Source organism: Lynx rufus, unplaced genomic scaffold (assembly GCF_022079265.1).
Source record: "Lynx rufus isolate CCGP_SWC_20201006 ecotype Redwood Valley unplaced genomic scaffold, mLynRuf1.p SCAF_5, whole genome shotgun sequence".
Taxonomy (NCBI): Eukaryota; Metazoa; Chordata; class Mammalia; order Carnivora; family Felidae; genus Lynx; species Lynx rufus.
Genome location: NW_025814867.1, coordinates 25920930 through 25943588, shown reverse-complemented (window position 1 = coordinate 25943588; position 22659 = coordinate 25920930). Strand labels below are relative to the sequence as shown.

The 22659-nt window shown below is 44.0% G+C and overlaps 1 protein-coding gene across 1 annotated transcript in view; it reads left to right on the top strand.

Moving 5' to 3' along the window:
• Positions 1–21259, top strand: part of BTD (biotinidase) — a 30555-nt gene extending 9296 nt beyond the window's left edge. The window contains exons 3-5 of the mRNA XM_047098934.1: positions 13348–13612; positions 18683–18832; positions 19814–21259. Coding sequence (XP_046954890.1) covers positions 13348–13612; positions 18683–18832; positions 19814–20986 — 1588 coding nt within the window. The 3' untranslated portion in view covers positions 20987–21259. The remainder of the gene's footprint in view (positions 1–13347; positions 13613–18682; positions 18833–19813) is intronic.
• The last annotated feature ends 1400 nt before the right edge of the window (positions 21260–22659 follow it).

The window sequence follows — 22659 nt, the reverse complement described above, 5'->3', positions numbered from 1 at the left end:
ATAAAGCTTTTTTTTTCTTTTAAAGGAAGTGATAAGCATAAAAGCCATGGTAGTGGTTAGTTGGTCACTTATGGGTAGAGTTGCCAGATTTAGAAAAACAAAACAGGGCACGCAGGACTCCCAGTTAAGTTTGACTTTCAGATAAACAATGAATAATTTTTTAGCACAAGTATGTCCCAATACACTTGTTTATCCAAAAGTCAAGCTTAACTTGGCTTCCTATATTTTATCTGGCAAAATCTTCATTTTATTCAAGATGGTAATGCAGCACTCTTCCCAGCCTTCCTTGTAGCTGGGGGCCAAAGCAATTTAAATTTTTTTTTTTCAACGTTTATTTATTTTTGGGACAGAGAGAGACAGAGCATGAACGGGGGAGGGGCAGAGAGAGAGGGAGACACAGAATCGGAAGCAGGCTCCAGGCTCTGAGCCATCAGCCCAGAGCCTGACGCGGGGCTCAAACTCACGGACCGTGAGATCGTGACCCGGCTGAAGTCGGACGCTTAACCGACTGCGCCACCCAGGCGCGCCAGGCCAAAGCAATTTAAATGAAGTCAAGGGGCAGGGCTTTGGGGTGGTTCTTCCAGCCTGCAGCAGAGTGGAATTGGGTATGGAAGTCGCACTGTCTTGCAGTGAGCCCGTGCCTTGTACTGTGAACTTCACAAGTTCACAGGATGGTGAGACGGGGCTGGAAGTGGGTATTTCCCCTTCCTCCAGGTCAGTCAGGCTCTGATAAAACCTTAATTGGTTAGCTCGGTTCTCTTGAGGGCAGTCCTCCTGAAGAACAGAATGCTCTGACTACTTTCCCCTTCTCCCTGCCAGAAACATGAGATTTTTTCCCAGTGTTCACTGGGACAACCTGGTAGAGCTCTTGGAGGCAAAACTCACAAAAGTGTGGGTACCCTGCCCCCCAAGCCGGAAGTTTTTAACTCTGACTTACCTGCCCTGAGCCTCCAAAATTTGTCCGTTGCAGTTGAAGTTTTCCTGTGCTAGTACTGGCTCCCACGGAGGTTTCTGTGCTTCTCTGTATCCACCTGTCTGTCTCTCTAATTTTGGAGGCAACGGTTTGCCCCGTGACCTCAGTTCTCTGAAACAATTACGAAGAGTTGTTGGTTTTCAGATCTTTTAGGTTTTTACTTGTAAACAATAGAATGGCTCCTTCCAAGCTCCTTATATGCCATACTGTAAGCCAGAAGTCTCAGCTGTTTTTTTTTTCCCTTACGTTTTTCATTTATTAGAAAAACAGGGTAACATTTAAGAAAATATTTTAAATCCCCGTAAGATGACCTGCCATGTTTTCATTAATTCACATTCTCTTCTAGTCTTTGGTCACATGTATACATGTTTTACTTAGCTATTATCGTTGTAAATACAGAAAGATATTTATTATATGTTTATTTAGCACATGTTAAATGTGGCCCATCATTAGAGTCTTCGTAACTGTTTTTTCCGTGTTTGCTTAATATTCCACCTGGTTTATATACATCAATTTTCATACCTTTCTTCATATTGAATATTGTTTGTTTCCAACTTTAGCTGCTGGGAGTTATTCTTCAATTTGAACTGGCTTCCACTTCTTGAACACTAAGCACTTTACATTTCTAACTGACAGATAACTTATTTACTCAAAGTTCTATAGTGAGTAAATCGTAGCCAGGATTTGAACTCACATATGTTGAAACTCAAAAGCCCGTATTCTTTACTTCCATGGTATGTTGTCATTTCAACTAACTTTTGTTTTGAATGACTTCCTAGGATAAAGTCCCAGAAGTAGACTATAATTCATAATAGAAATTGTCAAACTTTTTTCCCAGTGAGAAATTGCTATTCTTTATCATTTTACTAATTTACCTTACTTCTTTTACAAATTTAATACTTTGGACTAATACTAGTTAATGTCTATTTTGTACATAAATTCAAAGTCTTTTTTTTATGTTTATTTTATTTATTTGGGAGGGGAGAGGCAGAAAGAGAATCTGAAGCAGGCTCCGGCTGTCAGCACAGTGTCTGACCTTCAGCTGGATCTCCAAAGTCAAGAGTTACACGCTTAACCAATCAAGCCACCCAGGCGCCCCCAAGTTCAGAATCTTTCAAAGTGTTTGTTTATGATTGTTTTCTTCTCATTTATATCTGTTCTTGTTCATTGCCTGTTTATGACTGTTGTCTTGATGTTTATATTTTGCATGTAAATTTTAATTTGTCAGTCTGTTTCTTCTGTTGTTTAAACGCCTTCAGGTTTTAGAAAGTGGTTTCATCAAATATCTGATGGCAAATTCTAATTTATGCTAGTTTTCCTATCATTCAAATAGCTCTTGATTTTGAGTTTATTTTTGTATATGGCCTAAGATGTCTAAACTTAATTCCAGGGACGCGTGGGTGTCTCAGTCAGTTAAGTGCCCGACTCTTGATCTCAGCTCAGGTTGTGATCTCAGGGTCATGATCTCAGGGTCATAAGTTCAAGCCCCGTGTTGGGGCTATTTAAAAAAAATAAAAAAGGGGCGCCTGGGTGGCGCAGTCGGTTAGGCGTCCGACTTCAGCCAGGTCACGATCTCGCGGTCCGTGAGTTCGAGCCCCGCGTCAGGCTCTGGGCTGATGGCTCAGAGCCTGGAGCCTGCTTCCGATTCTGTGTCTCCCTCTCTCTCTGCCCCTCCCCCGTTCATGCTCTGTCTCTCTCTGTCCCAAAAATAAATAAAATAAACGTTGAAAAAAAAATAAAAATAAAAAAAATAAAAAAAATAAAAAATAAACTTCATTCCAAATTGTTTGTAAGTCAGTCATCCCAATATCACTTATTCAATCACATGCTTCCCCCCATTGTTTTGAGTTGCATTGGCATAAAAAGAATATAGGCTTTTGCACAAAATCAGTTTGGGTTAAATCCTGACTCTGGGTCTTGATCCCCTTCAAGTTTAGGAGTAAGCTCTTTCCTAAGAAGAGCTAGACTGTTCCCCTCTGCTTTGTCCCCAGTGCTCAGGAATGTAGCACCAACTATCATGGCAGAGTCAGAAACCTCCCCATCCAACTCCACCCTTCCATCAACCCCAAAGAGCCCTGAGCTTGGAGGAGATGCAGCTGTGGCTGAGCCGGGACCTTTACCAGAGGGAAGAAGGCACACGAGTAACTACTGATCTGATCAAAGCGGAAGCAAACAAAACTACTCAGGGCCTCCAGGAAGTGAGACAAAGGTGGAGATACTAACCATTTCTCTACACCTCTACCATACCGTGGATGGAGAAGACAACCAACTTAGTGAATAGGCTGGAAAGTCCGTTACTCTTGATTGTGTACTGTGCTCTAGCTGAATACCGTGAGCGCCTGCCCATACTGTGGGGTCGCCTGCATGTTCCCACCACGTTTGTGTCAGGAGAATGTTCTATAGGTACTCAGAACGGATCACATTTGGACCTGTTTGCCTGCTTTGTGCTGTTTCTCTCTTGGTGATCTTGACTGTGCCTTCCCCACGATGTAATAACTTCTGGTTTCTCCTTAGGCAAAAGTAGACTTCAGCATGTTTTCTTTAGTGCTGTGTCTTACTTTAGCTTTGTTTGTTGTTTGTTTCATACTTCCTACTGTTATTTATTTTCAGTGTTTCCAGATTTTTTAAAGTTTATATATTTATTTTGAGAGAGAGAGAGAGAGAGAGAGCGAGAGAGCGAGCACAAGCAGGGGAGGGACAGAGAGAGACAGAGAGAGAGAATACCAAGCAAGACTCTGCAGTGTGAGTACACAGCCCAACACAGGGCTCGAAGTCACTCAACCATAAGATCACAACCTGAGCCGAAATCGAGAGTCAGCTGCTTAATTGACTGAGCCACCGAGGCACCCCTCCAGATCATTTTATGAAGGATTGTTCTTTTGCCTTGGGGAGTGTGGTTCCCTGGCTGTGGTGCCCATTCCATTGTTCTTCATTGTCTGCATCCAGGGCATTTCCACCATCGTCGTGGTTCTGTGATTTGGATTTTCACTCCTGAACACTGGTAGGTAAGAGCACAGGGGTGATGGACTTACAGTGATGTTTCACCCACTCCACCCTTAGACATGTTGTGTCCATACACTTAATAATCACAAAGAGTCTTGGGGCACCTCAGTGCTCAGTCAGTTAAGCATCCAACTTCTGCTCAGGTCATGATCTTGCAGTTCATGGGTTCGAGCCCCACATCTGCTTCAGAGCCTGCTTCGGATTCTGTCTCCCTCTCTCTCTCTGCCCCTCCTCTGCTCATGCTCTCTCTCTCCCTCTCTATCAAAAATAAATAAACACTAAAAAAATTTTTTTTTAATCACAAAGAGTCTTTACATTGCCCTCATTTCTGAGCACATCTTCCCTGAAAAATTTGACCTGAGGTTTTGGGACATCATATTTTCCTTGCACTGGTTGTATTACTTCTGGATGTCCAGCCTTCAGGTCCTCATTATCTAGAAGGTGGTTCTTCTGATGGTTCTTCTGAAGGTGGTTCCTCTAGTTGAAGGTAGTCCAACAAAGAAATGAAGGAAAAATTTCCCAAAGACTTTGAAAAATAATTCTTTGCTGACATTCACTGAGACCCATTTTGGGGAAATTGATGATTCATTCTTAGAGGATGAAGAAGGTAAAGCCTAACTGGAAGCTATAAATATTCCAGAAAAGCAAAGTGGCTGCAAGTGACCCCATCATTCTTTTCTCTGAAGACTGACTGGCAGTGGAAGAAGCCTTCTCTGTGCTTATTTATTTATTTATTTACGTATTCATTCATTCATTCATTCATTCATTCATTCATCTATTTATTTATTTATTATTTTAATTTATATCCTAGTTAGCATATAGTGCAACAATGATTTCAGGAGTAGAATCCAGTGATTCATTCCCTCCATATAACACCCAGTGTTCATCCCAATAAGTGTCCTCCTTAATGCCTCTTGCCCATTTAGCCCATCCCCCCAGCCACAACCCTCCAGCAACCCTCAGCTTGTTCTCTGTATTTATAGAGTCTCTTATGTTTTGTCCCCCTCCCTGTTTTTATATTATTTTTGCTTCCCTTCCCTTATGTTCATCTGTTTTGTCTCTTAAATTCCACATGTGAGTGAAGTCATATGATATTTGTCTCTCTCTGACTAATTTCACTTAGCGTAATACGCTCTAGTTCCATCCATGTAGTTGCAAATAGCAAGATTTCATTCTTTTTGATTGCCGAGTAATACTCCTTTGTCTATATAAACCACATCTTCTTTATCCATTCATCCATCAATGGACACTTGGGCTCTTTCCATACTTTGGCTATTGTTGATAGGGCTGCTATAAACATGGGGGTGCATGTGTCCCTTCGAAACAGCACACCTGTATCCCGTGGATCAATGCCTAGTAGTGCAATTGCTGGGTCGTATGGTAGTTCTATTTTTAGTTTTTTGAGGAACCTCCATACTGTTTTCCGGAGTGGCTGGACCAGTTTGCGTTCCCACCAGCAGTGTAAGAGGGTTCAAGTTTCTCCACATCCTCGCCAACCTCTGTTGTTGCCTGAGTTGTTAATTTTAGTCATCCTGACAAGTATGAGGTGGTATCTCATTGTGGTTTTGATTTGTATTTTCCTGATGATGAGTGATGTTGAGCATTTTTTCATGTGTTTGTTAGCCATCTGGATGTCTTCTTTGGAGAAGTGTCTATTCATGTCTTTTGCCCATTTCTTCACTGGATTATTTGGTTTTGGGGTGTTGAGTTTGATAAGTTCTTTATAGATTTTGGGTACAAACCCTTTCATTTTTGCTTTTGTTTCCCTTGCTTCCAGAGACATGTTGAGTAAGAAGTTGCTGTGGCTAAAATCAGAGATGTTTTTGCCTGCTTTCTCCTCGAGGATTTTGATGGCTTCCTGTCTTACATTTAGGTCTTTCATCCATTTTGAATTTATTTTTGTGTCTAGTGTAAGAAAGCAGTCCAGGTTCATTTTTCTGCATGTCGCTGTCCAGTTTTCCCACCACCACTTGCTGAAGAGACTGTCTTTATTCCATTGGATATTCTTTCCTGCTTTGTCAAAGGTTAGTTGGCCATATGTTTATGGGCCTATTTCTGGTTCTCTATTCTATTCCATTGATATAAGTGTCTGTTTTTGTTCCAGGACATACTGTCTTGATGATTACAGCTTTGTAATACGTCCTGAAGTCCGGGATTGTGATGCCTCCAGCTTTGGTTTTCTTTTTCAAGATTGCTTTGGCTATTCAGGGTCTTTTCTGGTTCCATACAAATTTTAAGATTGTTCGTTCGAGCTCTGTGAAGAATGCTGGTGTTATTTTGATAGGGACTGCATTGAATATGTAGACCACTTTGGGTAGTATCAACCTTTTAACAATATTTGTTCTTACAATGTATGAACATGGAATATTTTTCCTTTTTTGTGCATCTTCTTCAATTTCTTTCATAAGCTTTCTATAGTTTTCAGTGTATACATTTTTCACTTCTTTGGTTAGGTTTATTCCTAGGTATTTTATGGGTTTTGGTGTAGTTGTAAATGGGATCAATTCCTTGATTTCTCTTTCAGCTGCTTCATTATTGCTGCACAGAAATGCAACCGATTTCTGTGCATTGATTTTTATATCCTGTGACTTTGCAGAATTTATGGATCAGTTCTAGCAGTTTTTTGGTGGAATCTTTTGGGTTTTCCATATAGAGTATCATGTCATCTGTGAGGAGTGAAAGTTTGACCTCCTCCTGGCCGACTTGGATGCCTTTTATTTCTTTGTGTTGTCTGATTGCTGAGGCTAAGACTTCCAATACTATGTTGAATAACAGTGGCGAGACTGTACATCCCTGTCGTGTTCCTGACCTTAGGGTGTGCTCTTTCCTTTGTTATTAGTCTCAGACCACAAAGTCTCTGGACCCAGTTTGAGACTTATATCGTCAGTGGTTCAATTCTGACCCCTAAGGATTTCTGCTATGTTTTTGAGACGGAAACTGATACATTTTTGCAGAATATAGGAGATTTTTCAGATTACCTATTTATTTATAAGTGTATAATTTAAATGTATAAATGTATTAACTATTTATATAACAAAATATTTATATATTGTCTGGGTTTTAGTCTTTTAAAGTCAGGAGCTTTAGGGTGCCACCTGGGTGGCTCAGTCGGTTAAGTGTCCAACTTTGGCTCAGGTCATGATCTCATGGTCCATGAGTTTGAGCCCTGCATCGGGCTCTGTGCTGACAGCTCAGAGCCTGCTTGAGGTTCTCTCTGTCTCTGTCTCTCTCTCTCTCTCTCTCTCTCAATTCCCCTCCCCCACTTGTGTGCATGCTCTCTTTCTCTCTGTCTCTCTCTCAAAATAAATAAGTAAACTTTAAAAAATCAGGAACTTTAAACAAATGAAAACCAGCAACAACCTGGTTCTACAATGATGTTTCTGTTAAGGCTAAGGACAAGCACTGAATCCTTTAATTGACATGGACCCGGATTGTTTGGGGGAAGTTTTCCCCCTTAGTTTGAGTGTTAAATACTTTGCCACTTATTTTCATTAAATATGGTGGAAACACTTTGGAATCTGCCCCAATTCTATCAGCCCTGTTGAGGAGGCACTCAGGAAATAAAGGTTCTGAATCATGTCTTTGACATGAGGGAAATCTAGGAATCAGAACATATGTTCTGTGTGCCTTTACCTTCTAGCCCAGTGGGTTTCCAGGTATGACTGCATGCCAGGAACATCAGCATCAGCATCACCTAGGAATTTGTTAGAAAATGCACATTCTGGGGCCCTGTCCCAGACCTGATGAATCAAAACTTCTAGGCACGGGGTCCAGGGATCTGTGTGGGCAAGCCCTCCAGGTGACTGAAGGGATGCTCACGTTTGAGAACCACTGCTGTGGTCTGACCCCCCAGATTCTCCCTTGGGAGTGCTACTTGGAATCTGTTTCTGCTGCGGCTAAATTGAACACTACCCAGTGGTCTTTGAACGTTTGACTGATAAATTGCCCCAGTTCTTCAACATGTGCCAGAAGGGCTGGACCAGGAGTCAGGAGACTTGGTTTCCAGTCTGTTCTCACTACTAACTAGTGCTGGAGTTTTCCCTCACCGTGAAAATAGAATTTTACCATTTCACTTCCACTGCTTTCTGCGATAGGAAGATAAAATGAAATAATGGATGGTGAAAATGATTCGAAAATGTTAGCATGTAACATGTAAAAGTCAGTGTGGCGTTGATACAAAATTTTGTTCCCCTAGAACCCTTAACTCAGCTAGATTTCCGCCATTCATTGTGCTGCCTGTCACAGTGTGGCTGGGCTGTGTCACTGCAAATCCAGTCACATCCTATGAAGTGTACCACTGTAAGGTAAGAGATGGCAACAAATTTAGGACTTGTGAATACAGTCCTAAATTAGGTCCTGGAAGCATAGCAAATAAAAAAAGTTTTCATGAAGCCCACATCTTGGAAAACCTCTTTTACAGTGGGAAGCAGAAAAAAAATAAAAATGAGAAGGAAAGCAGGAAAAACACCATCCACTTACAACACAAGAATCACTTTGCTATTGTGCGACTTAAGAGCAAACCAACGTGGGCCAGTGATCCTCCGTTTGTCCACATGGTGGCAGCAGCGAACCTGTAGATTCCATCTCCGCAGGGGCTCTTTCTGTCCACGCAAGAAAAAGAAAGCACCTTCTTACATTAAATACCGGGGCGTTTCAGGGAGAAGTATTATTTGACTTAAATTATGAAGACAATTTCCCATTTGAGGAAAAGAGAGAGGACTTATAGTTAGATTCAAGTGTCACAATTCTTTGATTGCTCATTTGGTGTCCTAAGGTAAACTACTGTAGTCAATGGAACAGAAATAGGCCCTAATCAAAGGCCTGGTCCAAAGGTACACTTCTGTATGTCACTCTTTTTTTTTTTTAAGATCATAGGTGGAATTTCAAAAAAAAAATGAAATCGCAACTTACCAGTTCAATTCAGAGGACCGGGTAATTTACTCACTATTTGGAGTTCAGCCTTGAATCTTGACACCATCATCACTTGCCACTCACAAGTGTTTTATTTACACTTGACATTTCCTACTGAGACATCAAAAGTGTCGTCGGTGGATAGGTTTGCATGAAACTGTCCAAGCTAAAACCATCGTGGGGCATCTTATTCCAGGGGCCAGTCCCAGGCGAGCTCACCACTAGCATCAGCAGAGGGGGGAACCAGAAAATAGGCGGCTTTCTAGGAAATAAAAGGTCTATTTTGGGATTTCTTTAAATTCAGATTATGTAAATTAGGTGGAGATTGGACATTATTTCTCCTTCTGTAAAAGAATCCAGGCAAGGATATCATAAACTTCATAAGTTTAAAACTATCTGGAACTTTACAGTGACTTAGGGGGCATCCTGCCAGATATGCACAGGAACGTATAGTGTGCTGATTCCTTACTGACTTAGCGGCTCTCTCAGCTTTGTTCCACAGGATGTGACATTTCCTTTGCTGACTTTTCCTGCCTCCTTTCCCCGTCATGGGACTGTTCTTCTCCCTGACAAGGCAGGCATGACAGGATCTTTTATTAAAATGATCCATAGTTCTATATATACATTTTTAAATGTATATACCTGCCTCTGAAATTATCTTATTAAGAGTACCTTAATAACAATCCTTTCATTTTATTGCAAAAGATACTATTGTACTAGTATGGCCAGGAAGGAAATACAGCTAATTATCAAGATGAATCACTTAGCAGAGTGGAAAAAAAAAGTTTGCATGTGTAAAAATAACCAGTGAGTGATATGTTACCAAATTTCCACAAAATAGCTTTCCGTGTAATTGAGACTTTGATTTCTTTTTCTCAGAGACCACAGGAACCTTCCCGACCAGGATTAGTGTCAGAGGAACATTTTTCATGATGAAATGAGATGCTGGGGCTTCTCTGGGGCAGTTAAAAGGTCAGGATGCTTGCTTAGAGATGTCACTCCAGCAAAGCTCTCCCCACCCCGTCAACAACTTCCTGTCTCCCAGATCATTCCTATTGGCATACTGTACGGACTCTGGCTTTTCCTCTGCATGAAGTGGGGAGGCATTGGAAGATTTTGAGCAGAGGAGTGTCAGGACTGACTTAGGCTTTAACCGGATCTCACGGGCTGTTCTAGAAGGGGGAGAATGGAAGCAGACAGGGCAACTGCCTGGCATTGTGAGAGACCGGGGACGGGGCCTGTGATTTTTCTCTGACTTCACTTTTTGCTGTCTTCCTCTGCCCTGGGCTCCAGCCCACTGTTCTCCTTGCTGGTTTCTTGAACCCTCTCAGCAAGTTTCCACTCAGGCCTTGTTGACCTAGCTGTCCTCTCTGCCTGGAACATTTCCCCCAGGCATCCACATGCCCTCCTCCCTCACCTTTGGCAGACCTCACCTCACTGAGACCTTTCCTGACCATACTATTTAAAATTGTCCCCCACCCAGGCCAGACCCTCGCTGCCCCCTTCCCTGTCTTTATTTCCCCTTTGCACATACTGCGTAAGGCATCCTCAGTGTTTATTTGATTGTGGTCAGTCTCCCCATACATCCTGAGTGGGGCTGCTTGAGGAAGGGCCGGGCTTGTTCATGGCTGTACCCCTGACACCTATACCTGCGTCTGGCTCACAGTTTGATGTCTCTTGGATGTCTGAAGGGAGCATCCTCCCCACTGTGCTGTTTCCTGGCAGTGAGACTCAGGGCACCCTGTAAGCCCGAGCCCCCACATCAGAGGGTTGTGGTGAGCTGAGTGGATGAAGCAGGGTGTGGGGGCACACAGTCACCCAGACGGGGCCTTCGTGTCAGGCCTTCCTGCAGTTTTAGCTCGCCTGTCAAATGCCCTCCGATGGGAGAGGGTGTGTGTGTACCTTTTCAGACTGAGCACACGCCTGTACTCACGGCTGTTTATCGTCCGGGTCCTGGCCAGCTCTAGAACTACATCTATGGCTGGGTTTCCAAGAGCCCCAGGACTTCCGGAAGCTTCTTGTTCCCAGGGAGCCCCAACACCCCAGCCCACCTGTGCTTTCTGTGGTGAACCAGCACCTGGTAACCACCGGAAACCAGATCTGGATGCTGTCCTGCCCCATTAAAACTGCCCCCCTCTCCTACCCACTGTGCCCTGCAGAGTCCCTATCTTGGGCCTTGTTGGTTTTCTTGAGACATTTGTGTAGTGCCAAATAAAGAGGGAAAGCCAGCATTTGCAAATTTGGTTAAACCGGCTGCTATTTCACCACACATCGGGTCGGGCAAACTGTGGTACCTATTTTTATCATAATTACTCATTCTCTCCTACCTCATTAAGCTTGCTTCTCTCAAGCATGAATACCTGGTTAAATCTGCCTAACCTCTTATTATCACCCGCCTTTGTTCACACACAAGTGATTGCCATTTACAGCCCTCCTGCCAAGCACCTTTTGTAAATAATCTACATTTTACTTTCTCAAAATAGAAAGAAATGTAATATGTTGCTGGTTCCATAGTTTTCTTGTTTTACCATTTTGCAAGTCCTGACACTTAATGTCCTCTGTCCCCAAGTAAATGGGTGACACACAGCTCTTCGTTGAGAAAGGGGATGCCGTGACCACCTCGCTGGGCCCCAGGAACTCCTGAGCTGGCTCCACCGGGCACGGGTTCACACAACTCTCCCCTCCCCCGGCCTCGGTTTCCCCACCTCTGAGTGAGGCCAGCATCTACTGCTTGAGAAATACCGGGAATGTGTCTTTGAAGATGAAAGTTTCTCCCCCAAACCATTCCCCATTATCATCATTCTGAAACCAGAGGGAGCGGAAACTAGATTTTGACCGTTAAAATTATCCCGTGCTCGTCTTCGGAGGCAAAATTCAGATAAGAAACCTTATCAATTATACTTTTGTTTCTACTCAAAATCTCATGACTGCTTGCTCAAAGGCTCCTTGTTCTAATCTCAGAACATCGTTCAGGGTCCCAGATGAATGGCAACAAGTCCTGGGGTTGGGTATCTGGATGGTGCACTTAGTCCCTGGGACAGGAAGTAACAGTGTGTGAGACAAGGCCGTGGGATGAGGCCTGCTCAGCCCGACAAGTGTTTGGTTTTGCAAGGATTCAGACTGAGCCTCCCGAGTCCTTGTTCTGTTGCTGAAAATACTTATGGTTACTTTTGTTTCTGGAACTATTAAGAGAAAAATGAAAGGAAGTTTGCAGCCTGGAAAGTTTGGTTTTAAAATGCAAACACAGGAGTTATGAGTCAGACTTGGACAGGGCGTCGTTGTCTTTTTAAAAAGCAGCAGTAGGATTCCTTGATTTGTCTTTGTTACCTCGATGTTTAATCTGGATTCCTGGACACTTGGTCAGCCCCAGCGCATCTCCACAGAGCAAGTGGCCTGGCCTTGGCACACCCCCTGGTAAATCTGTGTGTCAGGCGAGGGGCTTCAGCTGGGAGGCCAGGCTGGTTTTCAAGGAAGAATTGGAATATTCACTCTAACACGGTAACACATAACTATTGGGAATAAAAACTCCTAGTCTTGGGAAAAAAAGGCACACAGAAGTGTCAGTGTAAGTGACATAATTTACTTCTAATTGCTTATGGTAGGGCCTACATAGCTGGGTGTACGTCCTAGAAAATCCTCTTACGTTTTCTAGAAAATCCTCGTATATTTTCTAGACGGTTGCATTTTATCACTGCAAAAGGATTTTATTTCCAAACGATTATGCTTTTGAGCACGAGTGGTGGAATCGCAGAGACAGAGGTTGAGAAGGTGATGATTCCCAAATTCAAGGAGGAGAAACAAAACGCTTTGATTGGGAGCCCTCTTTTTACCTATCCATAACCAAGAGTAGACACTGGCACGTAAGTAGAAGTCAGCAGCTTCTCTGCACCAAATAAAGAATGTCGTGCTAAGAAGGACTTACCCTTTATATTCATTACTGACCAAAGAAATGCAGGGAGAATTTTAATCCATCAGAGTTTTGTAGCTAGGAAAGCCGAGCTGTATTATCGGGATCGCAACAATCAGAGCTGGCGTGGATGGTTGACACGTTTGTGTGTGTGGAGGGCAGGTGGTGGGATGTGGAATATGCCACCGAATTATATAAAATAATCATGGTAGTTATTCTTGCCTAAAACTTAGGTACGTACGTGGCTAGAAAGGCGAGTAGTGACACAATGCCGTCTTGCTGAACGCTGGGGAAGAAAATCATGGCAAACATCGGGTCTGTTTTGGAAACATTCTAAAACCAGACTAACACAGCGAGCCATTTTAAACGTAGCTTGCTACGTGTTTGGAGAGAAACACAGACCCTTTTATTAGGAACATGAAACAAATCTTTGAGTTGCAGTATCACGGCGGGTAGGTTTAATTGCTGAGATTAATAAGTCACAGCTGCAAAAGTTACATTCTTGGCAGGATTCTTTATTCAGCTGTTTTCCCCTTGCCTCCTTACGTTCCAGATTTATGGTCTGCATTATGTCTGGAGCCGGCAGTCAGCTTGCTCTTTTCCTCTTCGGCTGCTACGTGGTTGCCCTGGGAGTCCACACCGAGGAACCACGCGTGGCCCAGCACTCTGAGGCTGAACACTACGTGGCTGCTGTGTACGAGCACCAGTCAATCTTCACTCCCAGCCCTCTAGCACTCGTGGGCCGCAAGCAGGCCTTGGACCTAATGAACCAGAACCTCGACATCTATGAACAGCAAGTAATGGCCGCAGCCCAAAAGGCAAGAAACACTCCTGGGTTAGCCCGCGCCACCCCCCCGCCCCCCAGCTTGTCTAGCAGAACAGGGCGAATTGCTCTCTGGCTCTCCGTCAATGGCTCCCGCAGCCCTTCTGGAAAATTAGTCCAGCTGGTAAAGTGGAGCTGAACTAGTCAGGTGGCTGGGGTCTCGCTGCTCAGTGGTCCACGGACCAGTGGCATCAGCAGCCCTCTGGAGCCTGTGAGAAATGCAGGATCTGGGGCCCGCCCGGACCTGCTGAATCAATCAACATCATAGCAAGATCCCCAGGTGCTGCTTTTCCCCTCATGTCTGAGGAGCCCAGAGCTCAGTCCCTGGTTCTCAAAACTGGCCGTGCAGAGGGAGTGCCCAGCCAGTCGTAAACTAAGTGGGTGCTTGTATGCCATACCCGCAGAGGCAGATGGGGTGTGGATTGAGCACTGGGAGTTCTAAGGCTCCCCAGTGGATTCTGATGTGCAGAAAATTCTAGAAACTTCCAGGCATGAGGGTCTCTCCTGCTCTCTGAGGCATTCAAAATAGTAAGCATCTACAGAACTGCTGTTTTCCACCTTCAGTCTATTTGGGGCTCATTTCTCGTCTCTGTTCCAGACCATGAACAGTATGAGACCTCAGTCCAGACAGAACGGAGGTGGACAGAGGGAGGTCTTTGCCAGCCTTTGTGAAGGCTTCCTGCTTGGCCTGCATTTCCCACTTCTGCCAGGAAGGGTGGGGCAGAGGGGCAGTGTCCGTGCCAGACGTGACCAAAACAAAATGCCCTGTTGGGAAACCCATAACCAAAGGGAAATTTGGACTTTCACCTGGTGTGTGGTGACCAAGCCCAGTCATGTGAGGAAGCCCTGCTCTGCCTTGACAGGAGGTACACTCCACGTGAGCAAAACTTCCCTGTGCCGGTGAGTCTGGAGGGCAGGACAGTTCGGGCCAGCAGGTCCTGCTCCAAAATAGTTCCTATCTCTGTTCAGGGTACTCAGGATTGCCTGGACGGCCACTAGCTATTGCTGCATTTTAAAATTCTACCTCATTACATGTGTATGTGTATATATGCATATATAAAATTATAGGCTACCTTTTAGAGATATACATATATATAGGGGCGCCTGGGTGGCTTAGTAGGTTAAGCATCTGACTTCGGCTCAGGTCATGATCTCGAGGTTCGGGAGTTCAAGCCCTGCGTCGGGCTCTGTGCTGACAGCTTGGAGCCTGGAGCCTGTTTCAGACTCTGTGTCTCCCTCTCTCTCTGCCCCTCCCCTGCTCACTCTCTGTCTCTCTCAAAAATAAACATTAAAAAAATTAAAACAATATACACATATATAAGGCTAATATTGGAAGAGAGTTTAAGACCTTGTCCAGCTTCTTCTGATGGGTGATGCTCCTCTCTCGTTCAAAGCCCCACATCCAGTCTCTCCTTGAACACCTTCTGTGGCCCAGAACGCACTGTCTGATGAGAGCGCGGGAGCTTCTGGCAAGGTTTGCCTTTCAGTGAACAACAGTTTGCCTCCCGGCAACTGCCACCCGTTCTGTCCTCTTAGCTAAACAGAACAGACCGAGGAACTGACCATGGCGGGTTGTCTTCCACAGGAGGACAGCCGTCATGCTCCCCCCCCCCCACCCCCAAACCCAGCATCTCTTCTCCAGGCTGTATGTCCCTTTTACAAAGATTTCCCAGATGATCTCTGTGCCCAGAGCCGTAGGAAAGTCTCCGTATTCAAGGGCAGAGTGGAGGAGATGTAGCACCGTTCTCATTCGAGACTTTGTCCCCAGAAAGCTGTTGGCAGCCACATCTCACTGTGGATTCATAAGGCATTTGCTGCCAACTCACACTCCCGAGTCTTCTTCCCACACACAGACACATGTGCCACTCTTGCCACCCAGTACTTACAAGGTTAACTTCTTTAACCTGAACACACGACTTCACATTTATGCTGTTACATCTCATCATTCCAGCCTGTTCGGCTATTTGGGGATCTTTACTGACATCCTGCATATCAGTTACCTTCACGTCATTCACACATTTGATACACACCTCATTTATGTTTACGCTGAAGTCAGTGTAAAAAAATCCCAGGCTGTGCCCTTAGACCTCCTGATGACACAGATCCACTCGAGACCATTCTGTGCACAGAGGTGTTTGCTTGCATGGTGCTGAAATACGAGCCATCCCTCGCTTCTCCATCCTGTCCACAAGACCATTCTAAGAGGTTGGGCAGAGGCCATGCTGAACTCCGGAGACTGTGACGGTGGTATTCCCCTGCCTTTCAATAACCTGCCCCCAAAGGAAACCTATAACATGTTTTTGTTGAGCCCATGCTGCCTGCAAGTCATCATTCCTTCTCTGTTTGTGGTCCAAGAGAACAGATTGTTTATCTGATCATTTCTTAGTGCTTACAGATCTCTCGGCTTCCCTGCATGGTTTTATGCGTTCAAGCAACTTCTATGACAAATTGATGCCAAGCATGTGTCAGAATTTTAGATCAAACTTGCTGGAAGGCAAGGGTTCCCGAACTAGCCAACTGAAGTATTTCTCTCTTGGTAGAGATATTTATAGGGAAGAAAAGGACTCCAACTTAAAGATATTAGGCTGGTCCATCAACTGGGTTGGCAACCTTAATTCCTCAGGAGTTCTTGACCTCATTGAAGTCTCTCCGAAAACTCCTCATTTATCAGGGATGCTAATTGCTTTCTAGATGGATTGATAGTCACATTAGATCCAGCATTCTACCCTGGCTCAGGTTGGTTCCTCTTCTTATTCCTAGAAATTATGTATTTAGGAAATGCAATTTAACTTCAGTATTAATCTAATATGTATACATAACATAAATGGTATTGTCCATAGGAAACCATTCAACACTCTTGGGGAAAGTTTTGTTTTTAATAAAGGAAAACATTTGTCCAAGTATAATTTTCAAAAAGTTAAAACATGACTCCTGGGGTGCCTGAGTGGCTCAGCTGGTTGGGTGTCCAGCTTTGGCTCGGGTCATGATCTCACCATTTTTGGGTTCGAGCCTTGTGTCGGGCTCTGTGCTGACAGCTGAAAGCCTGGAGCCTGCTTCAGATTCTGTGTCTCCCTCTCTCTCTGCCCCTCCCCCGCTTGCACTCTGTGCCTCTCTCTCTCAAAAATAAATAAAAACGTAAAAAAAATTTTAAAACCTCTTACACAAATATAGAATGAACATGTGCCAAAACTGTCATTTAACTCACTGATCTAATGAAGAAATCAGTCAGATGGTAAACCTGGCTCAAAAGAGCATCAGAGGAACATGAGTGTGTGTATCGGTCAAATGAATGTTGAAATGAATTTGCTCGTGTATACAAAACTGGCTAATGTCCTATAGAGCAATACAATTGCAGTCTGGGGTGATCTAATATTAAATAACAAAGCCTAGCAATAGTACATTCACTAAATAATCCTTGAGTGAGCCTCTTAAATAGCACCCTAGTATATGTTAGAAAGGCAAACATCTTGCTTTATTTCCAAGTTTGTGATAATTTTGCTTTACCGTGTGCTGTAAGGTGACCAATCTTAACACTCTACCAGGAGGAGCATACATTGGTATAATCTTTCTGGAGGGCTATTTGGCAATGTAAACAACTGAAAACTCTTCCTGTCTGTGAGCCCGTATCTTCACTTACAAGACTTCATTCTGAAGAAATCATCAGACACCTAAACACTTGTGTATAATACTCATTAAGTGTTTTGAGCACCCTGTATGCAGATGGTCACCAAAAGTTGGGAACAATTCAGATGTCCGCTGATAAAAGATGAATTATGGTGTTCTCTTAAATATAATGTGGCCATTGCAAATGGTATTTTTGAAAGTATCTTGGTAGTCTTGATGCTGTATGTAGTGAGGAAAGTCAAGATGGAAAACTATTTATGTATTTATTTAAAATTTTCTTTAAAAGTAGGCTCCATGCTCAGCGGAGCCCAGCGTGGGGCTTGAACTCATGACCCTGAGCTGAGATCATGAGTCTGATGCTTTACCAGCTGCGTCACCTAGGTGCTCCCGAAACACCATGTATTTATCATTATCGCAATTATATACACACAGACAAAATAAAAATAGCCAAGATATTAACTAAACTAATATTAATATTATCTGTTCTCCAAGTTTTCTACAGTTACACTTTCGAAGCTTTTTTAGCCAGAATAAAATATTATAAAGAGTTTGCAGTGCATTCCAGAAATAAGTGACTCAAATTGCCTCTTATTTTAGATTATTCATACCTTCTCTGCCTTCCTCCTCCACCTTTCACTCTGGAGCAATGTTCCAGGCTTCGCATTTTAAGCCGTGTAAGTGGAGAGCAGCAGGAGAATGAGGCCCTGATGCTGGGAGCTGAGGGTGCCCCGTTTGTTTGGATTTCATTCGGTTAATGTGAACATCACAGGGAGCCCCAGGCTATCAGTCAGGAAACCTAGGTTGTCTCCAGGTGTGGGACAAAGCCTGGGGAGTGGTTAGGATTCGGAAAAGGGCCTCCTAATTCCCAGTTGGAGAACTTCAAGTTAGAGAAAGTCCTTATTTCTAAAATGAACACACTTGAATTTTACCCACCAGCCCAGTGAAGCAGACTTTTTAGGAGTGGGCCCCAGCATCACCCCTAAACCAAGTGTTTTTTCAGGAGCTCCCCGTCTGATTTAGATGCACAATGAGTGGAAACCACTGGATTGGAGACACCACATCTGTTAACAAGCCCAGTATTCAAGGCCTTTGTACTGTGCCACCACCAGGAACTCCAAACCTCTCCTGATTGTCTGCTTGGCAAACTCCTGCTTTCTGCTCCAATCTCACTCATTCCCTCCTTCCCTAACATGAGGTATGGTCAATGGTTGTTTCTAAATCCATCTGTCTTTGTTACCTGACAATGAGGCCAAGTGAGACAGTTTCCCCAAGACCAAGATCCCTGATGAGAGTCCAGCCACCGTCTTAGAACCTCTGGTTCCTGGCACAGTACAACTACCTGATGGCTGTCCAACGAGTGAATGAAAGAATGGACAAGTGAAAGAAGGGGTGTTTCCTGTTATCGGATAATATACCATACTTTGATATGTTTGACCTACAGGGTGTACAGATTATAGTGTTTCCAGAAGATGGCATTCATGGATTCAACTTTACAAGAACATCTGTTTACCCATTTTTGGACTTCATGCCATCTCCCCAGTTGGTCAGGTGGAATCCTTGCCTGGAGCCCCACCGATTCAATGATACAGAGGTAAGGGAGGGTCCCAGCCTTCCTCCTCCGTAGACTGAAGGCATGCAGAGATGAACCAAGCCAGGGGCCAACAGCCAAGACAGGTTAAATGAGACCGAAAGGAGACCCTAGGTTCCTAAAAATGAAATCTGAGCTCCCCAAACTCCCTGTGCCACATATTCCATCAGTTAAAGAGTGTCTGGTATTACGGGGCATTTACTCATCTCTGGATCATTCTATTTATTAATTACACAGGACATACAAGAATATATACTTAGAAAACAAACGAATCAGAAGTAAAAAAATTAAAGTCCCATCTTCACACACCCCACCAATTACCCTCCTTCTCTTCCTAGAGAAACTGCCATCAACACTTTGATGTGCATCCAGCTATATTCTTTTCTATTCATTTCATAGTTATTGACCTCCTCTTTATTAGCATGCTATATGCTTTTGTAAAACCCTTGCTATTATAATGTTTCAGTCAATATCCTTGTACATATATCTTCATAAATATGTCCAAGTTGTTCTGTAAGGTAAGATTCCTAGAAATGGAATTTCTCAGCGAAAGGATATGCACATTTTGAATTATTTTAAAGACTACCAAATTTCCCTTTTCAAAGACCTTCATTTCATTTTACATCCCTCGTGATAGTCTTGAGTGCCTGTTTCCCCACCTTTGGTCAATGCAAGACGGAATAATATCTTGAATTTTTGCCAATCTTACGAAGGTGCAGAATGAGATCTCATTATTTTCATTTGTGTTTCCTCATTACTAATGAGGTTGAGTATCTTCTCAGATGTCCATTGGCCATTTGTATTTGTGCTGTGAATCACCTGTTCATATCCTGTGCACTCTTCCAGTAGTGTTTTTTCTTTACTGATTTATGATAGCTGTTTACATATTATAGACACAATACAGGTACTTTTCTATTTTAAAATTATAAGGCAAATGGCAGGATTTTAAAAATTCATTTACTTATGCATTTTTTTTTCCTTTAGGTCCTCCAGCGCCTGAGTTGCATGGCCATCAAGGGCAATATGTTCCTGGTGGCCAATCTTGGGACCAAGCAGCCTTGCCATAACAATGACCCGGGGTGCCCACATGATGGAAGATACCAGTTTAACACAAATGTCGTGTTCAGCAACAACGGAACCCTTGTTGACCGCTATCGCAAACACAACCTCTACTTTGAGGCAGCTTTTGATACCCCTCTCAAAGTGGATCTCATCATCTTTGATACCCCTTTTGCTGGCAAATTTGGCATCTTCACCTGCTTTGATATATTGTTTTTTGACCCTGCCATTAGACTCCTCAGAGACTCTGAGGTGAAGCACGTCGTATATCCTACTGCCTGGATGAACCAGCTCCCACTCTTGGCAGCCATTCAGATTCAGAGAGCTTTTGCCATTGCCTTTGGTATCAACCTGCTGGCTGCCAACATCCACCACCCATCTCTGGGGATGACCGGAAGTGGCATACATAGCCCTCGGAAGTCCTTTTGGCACCATGACATGGAAAACGCCACTGGTCATCTTATAATTGCACAGGTAGCCAGAAATCCACTGGGTCTCATTGGTCCAGAGAATGCCACAGGTAAAATGAACCCATCTCGTAGTAAGTTTTTAGAAATCTTGGCAGGTGATCCATACTGTGAAAAGGATGCTCAGGAAGTCCATTGTGATGGAGCCACCAAGTGGAACATGAACACTCCTCCTGTGTTTCATTCGGAGATGATGTATGACAATTTCACCCTGGTCCCTGTGTGGGGAAAGGAAGGCTACCTCCGCGTCTGTGCAAACGGCCTCTGCTGTTACTTGCTTTACCAGCGGCCCACTTTGTCCAAAGAGCTGTATGCCCTGGGGGTCTTTGACGGTCTTCACACTGTGCACGGCACTTACTATGTTCAAGTTTGTGCCCTGGTCAAGTGTGGGGGTCTTGGCTTTAACACCTGTGGGCAGGAGATCACAGAAGCCACAGGGATATTTGAGTTCCACCTATGGGGGAACTTCAGTACTTCCTATATCTTTCCTCTGCTTCTTACCTCAGGCATGTCCCTGGAAACCCCTGATCAGCTTGGCTGGGAGAATGACTACTCCTTCCTGAGCAAGAGCGGACTGTCCTCTGGCCTGGTGACGGCAGCTCTCTACGGGCGGCTGTATGAGAGGGACTAGGGCAGTGTGGGGTGGGCAGCCCTGCACTTGTCCAGACCACAGCTCACAAGCACTGGGACCACCTCTCTGCCCCACAGCCCGTTGTGGGAGCTGTGGGATGAGGTAGGAGAGGCACCTTCCCCCATTGTCTTTTCCTCTTTGACGTGGATTATCGACTCTTTTCTGGTATTCCCTGCTCCCGTTTCTCTTTTTCAAGCCATATCTTCCTCCAGCAAACCTCTCATTATAGAATTGGTTTTAAGAGCTAAAATAAAAATGCCAGTTTATATTTTACACATCCACAAAACAGTGGGTTTCGTGTGTGTTTTTATTGTTCATGAAGTGAGACCCAGGACATACAAGTATCTCACAAGCCTCACCTTCTAACGTAAGAAACAAACTCTCAGAGCAAAACCTGTTTTAGAAGTGGCTGCGTGGGTCCTTTTCCATTCTGGATGAACAGAATTCTATCCAGATGAAATGGTAATGCCAGAGCCACCAGCAACATCAGAAATGTGTATCTTAAAGCAGCTTTTAAAAATAGAAGGGAAGTTTCTCTCCCATATGCCTTTCCATCAGTAAATGGAATCTGTCAGGCAGGGCTCATAATAACTGGAAAAGAGTGCAGTGCCTCAGAGAGAAAGAGAGGCTGGAAACAAGTGCTGAAGAGAGGGGCAGCAGAGGGAAAGTATGAGTAAGAGGATTCTTTCTGCACAACATGTCTCATCCAGGGATTCCAGGGACCTAAATAAATCATGCTAACTTTGGGCAAGAGCCTTCCAGTTGCCCAACTGTGCAGGATGGAACGATGCAGGCATGATTCCATGAACAGTCCCCAGAGGGCCTACCCTTTGAGAGAGGCATCACACCTCTTGAAGAAAAGTTGCAAGAGCTGCCATGGAGGTTGGCCCTCTGTAGTCATTCATTAATCTGATCACACAACAGGTGTTTTTGGAAAGCCCACCAGGTGCAGAGCAAGGCCCTCCCACAATAGGAGTTCCAGATGCAGAACCAACGTAATCAGTGAGGGAAGACATTTTTAGGCCACTAATTTCTGTATTATTTGTAGCCAACATTTCAAAGTCATTTTGACTCAATGCCTAGTAACTCAGATAATTTTTAAGTAGGAAAATGAATAATTTTTAAGAAGATGGATAATTAGCCTTCTGTGATTTGCCTCTTCCATGGTGTGGCTGTTTAGTTTTTTTTAATTAGGTTTTTTAAAGCAGTGTGTGCATATATATAATTATACAAAGTAAAAAATGGGATTCCTTCCCCATTCCCTTGCAGCATAGCCTTCTAGACCCCTTTTCTGGCTTTTAGGCAGAATAAAGAGTACAGACCCTGGTCTCAAGACTGTCCAGGCTCACATCCTTGGCCTCACGGCTTACTCTTCACTGCATAGACCTTGGACAACTTATTTAAACCCTGTCACGCCGTGGTCTTCTCATTCATATAATGTGCGTTGAATAATCCATGTGGGAATGATCCAAAAAAGCAAAACCCCTGTTGACTCACTGCTCACTCGCAAAGGTTTGGAGTGAGTCACATCTTTAGGGAATAAGCAGGAAGAACTCAGAATTCCTGAGGAAGGCCTGGGAAGTCCTCCTGGAATGGGAGCAGGACCCCTCCCACCAATGGCAGAGCCTGCCTGCCGTCCCCAGTGCAGGACCTGCCAGGAGGAGTGAGCTTGT